Source organism: Neospora caninum, chromosome X (assembly GCF_000208865.1).
Source record: "Neospora caninum Liverpool complete genome, chromosome X".
NCBI classification, from domain to species: domain Eukaryota; phylum Apicomplexa; class Conoidasida; order Eucoccidiorida; family Sarcocystidae; genus Neospora; species Neospora caninum.
This window is the reverse complement of record NC_018396.1, coordinates 5,876,640-5,882,639: the sequence shown is the minus strand read 5'-3', so window position 1 is coordinate 5,882,639 and position 6,000 is coordinate 5,876,640. Positions and strand designations below refer to the sequence as shown.

Below are 6,000 nucleotides of genomic sequence, written 5' to 3'. Positions count from 1 at the left end.
GGGGGGGGGGACAGAAGAGGAGAACACGCGACTTGGGGAAGGTGGAAGACAAGAGAGGAGATCGTGGTTTAACGACGGGTCGGACGAGGCAGGAAGAAGAAAAACAGAGATCTTCGGATCTGAGAAGTGACGACGAACGGAAACGAGGGATGCAGAAGCGAGAGAGAAACACTCAGGAGAACCCACAACGAAAAAACAAGTGGACGCGGCAAAACGTGAAAGACGAACATTTGCGGAGAGACGAAATACTGGAGATCCCCGGCGACGGAAACGGGAAAAACAAAAGGAAAGCCCAACGAGGAGCACACGCAGTCGTGTCCACCGGGATAGAAGGATCCAAGGAACAAGAAAAGGCGTGATAAAGCCGAGAAGGCCGAAGTGCTTCGCTCGCATTTCAATTCTCGATGCCTACCGTAAGAGGGCTCGTGATTGCACGCCGTGTAAAGTGTATCAGATCCCGTGTTGGAGGTTCTCTTGCTTGTCACGTGTGTCTCAAGCTTGCCGCCTGCTGGCGCGCTTCCAAGTTTTGTATCTTTCTCTTTCTTTGTTCTAAAGAATGCCCAGTTCCGCAACCTCCCGTGTCTCCCGACCACAGCTTCGCTCCAACTCCGTTCCAACTCCCCCCCCCCTCCCGCCCCCCCCCCCTCCCTGGCCCTGGCTCTGCGTCAGACTCTCTCCGTTTTTCTTGCGTTTCGTTTTCAGCATCGGCCTCTACGACTACATCTTCTCGCTGCCTGCGGCGATTCCGCACTACCTCTTCTCCTTCACGCCGAGTTGCGTGGCGTGTTTCGCGTCGCTCTGCGAACTCGACAGGCTGATTCTTTTGCGTCTCCTCTTCATCCAGCAGCATGTAAGTGAGCGGGCGATGCGTCTCTGGGTCGGGCCGGGGAGCGCCGGCGATCTCCGCCGCTCCCTCCAGCGCCTCGTCTCGCCCTGCCGCATGCTGGTGGCCTCTGTCCAGGACGCGTCTGCTGCCAAACAGCCCTCGGACAGAACCAAGCAGGCTGCGTCCGGCGAATCCTCCGAGTCGCCTCACACCTCCGCGCCCTCGCGGCCTTCGCAGGCGTCGTCGGGGCGCCCAGGGAGCCAGGCCCAACATTTGACGACGCAGTACTCTCTCGCCGCCCCGCTGAAGCAGACGCTTCTCCAGTACGTCTTGGGCGGACCTTCTCGCCCGGCCGCGCCCTTCCTCAGACTCCCTGCGGAGGACAGTTTCCAGTTCCCCACCAAGGGCGAGCTCGTGAACCACAGCAGGAAGCAGTGGGACGCGCTTCTGCGGTTTAGCGTCGAGGGCGAGCGGGACTTGTTCGCATGCGTCGAGGAGCGTTCGAATGGCGGGATTGTCCTCAGAGAAACCCACCTCGAGGGAGGCCGAGCACAGAGCGCGAAGCCGGCCGACGAGAAGAGCCGCGAGGGCGAGGGCGGCCCGAGCGACGAGCGCGGCGGAGGCGCAGACGGATATACAACAGGCGCAAAAAAACGAAGGAAATCCGACAAACTCGCGACGCCCGGCCCCTGTGAAGACCTCGTTAAGGTACGCCGACACGCGCGACTCAACATCGGAGACCCAGAACCGCGCCAAGACGATGAGCGCGGTCACACTCGCGAAGCAGATTCAGATTCGTAAAAACAGAGATACACTTGCGTAGACAACGCGATGGAGAGGCAGTGGAGTGATCGTGAAGTTGCGAGGGCGAAGAGAGAAGAAAACAGTTCTGGAGACGGGATAGATCCTTCGGGGACACACTGCCGTAGCAAGGACCTTGTCAAGCTTGATCGGGGAGAGAAATACGCTGCGCCCTCCACACAAAGTGATCGATTTGCATTTCGTTTCTCTTCGTCCACATACTGTGGCGACAAGCCCCGTTGTCACACAACCATGAATGCGATCTAAGCATCTACATGTGCTTATATATGTCACTATATGCCTGTACGTGTGAATGCTTAGACCGGTGGATAGCTTCAGATGTACACCCAAACATATGCTTATTCGTATATGCGCCTATACAAAGATATATATATACATATACATGTTCCTATCTTGGTGTCGAGTTCTTCGCTTTTGTGTATTTTAGGTTTTGAACCGTCGGCGTCTTTTATGTCGTCGAACGAAGTCGCGTCGTTCTCTCTTGACGTTACCAGTTTCTCCGTCTCCCCCGCCTTCTTCGTCTCTTTCGTCTGCGGTGTCGCCGGCGGCTTCTCTGCACCCACCAGCCGCCCAGCCTGCGCCCGCGGCGGCGTCGGCCGCCGCGATGTCTCGCGAGGCCTTCTCGTGGATTTTGAAGGATCTTAAGTCGCAGGTGAACTCGCTGGTCGTGGAGTTTCTTTTTCTCCTCGACGGGGGCGTCCTCACAAACGCCGCCCACGATGCAGGCGGCCGAAGCAACGGCCCGCTCCACTCCGCGCCTGCGGCTGGGGCCGCCGCAGACAGGGAGCAAAAAAGCAATGGCTATGCCAAGCGCCAGCAAACAGGACACGCCGCCGGCGCAGCTGGGCACAGAGCGGATCTCTCTGGAAAAGAAGAAGGACGAGAGGGCGGCTCTGCGAATCGCATCGAAGCGGCCACAAACGACGTGAGCTAGGAACCAATCGAGAACGCGCAGGCGGATTCAGGGGCGTATTATGGTCTATGGGTGTAACGCTGTGTTACATCCGCTGCTCTGCACTTCCGTAGATCGTATCTGTAGACCAGCAGGGGGTCGTACACCCTTCAACATTAGAGAGAAACGCAGTGGAGAAATAAGACAATGCAAAATTACCTCGCAAGCACAGGCACGTCACGATGCGCATACAGTCCAAGCACATTTGTCTAGAAACACACGCATCTCACAGAATATATATGTATATATATATATATATATATATATATGTAAGTGGAGCATGTGACGCTTTGCCATTCCGGATTTTCTCTTATCTTCTTCGCCGCGTTGTCTTCCTGTCTTTTACTGCAGTGTATTTTGCTCTTTTTGGGTTATTGTATGTGTCGTTGGGGTTTCAAATCGGCGTTTGTGCCACATGGGTGGTGTGTCCTTTGTGGTCTGGTGCTTGTGTTTTCCAGATGAAAGAAGTCCTCCTGTTGATTCTTGCGCTGGGACAGGCCTCTGTGGGCCAGCCTATCAGTCTGCGTCACCTGTCTCCTGCGCAGCGGCGCTTTATCATTTTCGCCATAAACATTGGCCTTGTCTGGGCTCCTCCCGTTTCCTGCTCTGCTCCGTATGTCCTGGCGGCGCCGTACGCCCTTCTTCTTCGCCCAGACAAAGGCGGGCACAGTTTCGCTGGCGCCGTCGGCGGAGGGCCTGGAGCCCAAGGGACACCTGGCCCTCCGGCCGCCACGCAGCCGGGGGCGTCGCGCGGCACTGGGATGGCAGCTGGCCCGCAGGGCGAGGTCGTGCATCGCCCGGGGAGCTTAGGAGGCGGCAAGCTTCAGGAGGGCGAGAAAGAGACGGAGACGCTTGCGGTTCTGGATATCACTTTCTTTCCTCTCGTTCGCGACGACGAAGAGGGCGACTCCACACGGTAAGAGAAAGGGTCGAAAAAGAGTGAGAAAACTCACGCGATTCTACCAGGTGTTTCAAACCACAGAGTGTGTGTCCATTGGACAGGGTCTGCAGGCGAGCAGCGATTTCGAGTCCAAGGTCGGGCTTTTCTGACGACTGACTGGACCTGTGGAGAAAGAGGCCGAAGGCAGTTACCGACCTTCTGTTTCAGCTGGAGGGGGGAAGCTCGTTTAAAGAAGAAACCTTCGAAATGGGGGGGCTGAAAGTACAGGCGGCGCCTAAACCAGAAGAAGCTCAACGGGGTAGAGGGCACCAGGACGCGCCGAGACACAGAAAGGCATTGGGAGTCATCTGTGTCCGCCAACGCATGCTACGGCGTCGTTTGTCCGTAGAATAGACAGCGTATCTATGTTCTGTTTCTCCTCTCAGACTTGATCCTGCGGTAAGGTCATCCAACTCTGCCTCGTCGCTGCTGCTCAGCTCTTCGACGTCGTCTGCTTCTTCCTCTCCGTTCTCGATGATGGGCATGGAAGCAGGAATGCTTGTGCAGAGCAACTTCAAGGTGTACGTCTATACCGCGTCTGCTTTGCAGTTGTCGGTTCTTTCGCACCTCTGCGAACTCCAAGCCCGCATGCCGAATCTCATTGTGGGCATCCTCACCCGAGCGTCCGTGCTCGCCGCGTACAAGAGCGGGATTACAGCGGACCAGATCATTCGGTTTCTCGAGGCACACGCTCATCCGGTTGTGCTGGAGAGAAAACTGCGCACGAACGCTCCCCTGCTGCCAGAAAACGTGACCATCCAGCTTCGGATGTGGGAGGCGGAACGCATGCGCCTCTCACTGTATCCAGCGGTGCTTCTGAAGAAGTGGGACGCTCAGTTCATGCCGGAGCTCTTTCAAAGAAGCGTACGGTGGGCCGTAGGCAAAAACTTCGCCATCTACTTCACTCCGTGGCCCGAGGACCCAAACAGCGAGGAATTCCGACAGTGGATGCAGAAAGAAAAGTACCTCGCCATTCATGCCGACTACAAGCCCGAAATGGTTGAGAAAATCCGCGACGTCAGAGATTCCATCATCAAGCAACAGGCTGGGAAAACGTGAAAAACGCAACAAAAGAATAAAGGCAAGGACGGAGACGGAATACAGGGGAGAGGATGGGGAAAGCGTCTGCGGATCGGGGGACAAAGGACCAGAAATGTGTGGTATCTCTCTCGTTTCTGAGACGTCAAACAAACGTGGATACTCGAGGCGAATTTTTGGTGTGATAGCTATATATGGTTTTGGTACCTTCACAGGAAAGAAACCTCTTTCTGAATTTTTTTTCAAGGTTTGCGTTTCACCAAGTACTCTTTTCGCCCACAAAATCTGTTCCCTTGCCCACGTGAAACTGAGGCGGGCGTCCCACTTTGGCACTGACGGTAGACTTGGTGGTTTATAGAGTGATACTGCGGTACGTGACCTTGAGCTAGTCATCGCAAAGAGCGGCAATAAAAGGCTGAAGCGGAATTGCGGGTACTGAGGTGAACAGGTGGAAACTGAGAAATCCGTAGGTGAGAATTTTACGCCAAGCTAATACCCTTGTATGCCACAGTCACGCTGGGACTGGACCCACGTATGCGTCGGCCGCTTTGTGCGTACACACAGAAGGATTGCAGATGGTTTCGAGACGCCTTTTCTAACTCTTAGGAGGCAGGGAACCATACGGAAGGTGTTCGTGTAATTGCTGGAAAGAAGCCGGGAAAGCATTCTGATTTTCATGACACGTCGGTCTGTCTTTCGGTACGCTTGCACCAAGGATTTCTCCGTGCGACGGATTCTGCGAAACTGCCTTCTTGTGGAGTCCCGTGCACGAGCCGAAGATGCAGAGAGTACAACCAGTCTTCGCGCAAATAGTCTGAAGAACGCTCGACGTGCGCCTCTGGCCGTCCTGAGGAAAGACCCATCGCAGGCCAACTGCCACGGAAGCCTTTCAAAGACACTCGGAGAAACCCAGAAACCGAGATGTCTGTGCTCTCGATCGCTAGCAAAGAACCAAAACATTTCGTCCTGTTTAATGTAGCGTTGACTAAACAAGACCGCTTGAGCCGCGGAAGCTGACCACACCTCGGCGACTCTAACCTCCTGTCAATCGGTTTGCGTGAAGAGCGTTTGGACTCTTTCAGAGCTCGCTTACCAGAGAAAGGGCTAAACGAGTGGTTTGCTAAACAAACATGCCAGAGAAGCAGACTGCATTTGTGCTCCGCAGTGTCTATCGTGGGGCTGAATTGTTTGCTCACTGACACCGGACAGGCTTCCTCTGTCGCACTGGTGAGAAGACACTCACAGACGCGATCTTTGTTTTCTTCTTCTAAGGCACTTGCTCGTGTATCTTCATGCATTCCTCATTCGCGTTAGGTCAGGCCAAAGCTTCAGCTAGTTTTTCTCCTTTCCTGTGGTTTCCTTTTCGTCCCCATCCATCCTCCCAGTTGTCGTATTTTTCTGTCTCGTAGTAAGCATACATCA

The 6,000-nt window shown here is 54.9% G+C and overlaps 1 protein-coding gene across 1 annotated transcript; it reads left to right on the top strand.

The window, feature by feature from the left end:
* Positions 1 to 556: 556 nt before the first annotated feature.
* Positions 557 to 4,599, top strand: NCLIV_051680 (hypothetical protein; the record flags this gene model as incomplete). Its single annotated transcript, XM_003884721.1, has 4 exons — positions 557 to 1,534; positions 2,076 to 2,573; positions 3,059 to 3,516; positions 3,927 to 4,599. The coding sequence occupies 4 exons, from the start codon at positions 557 to 559 to the stop codon at positions 4,597 to 4,599; spliced, it is 2,607 nt and encodes an 868-aa protein (XP_003884770.1).
* Positions 4,600 to 6,000: the final 1,401 nt, after the last annotated feature.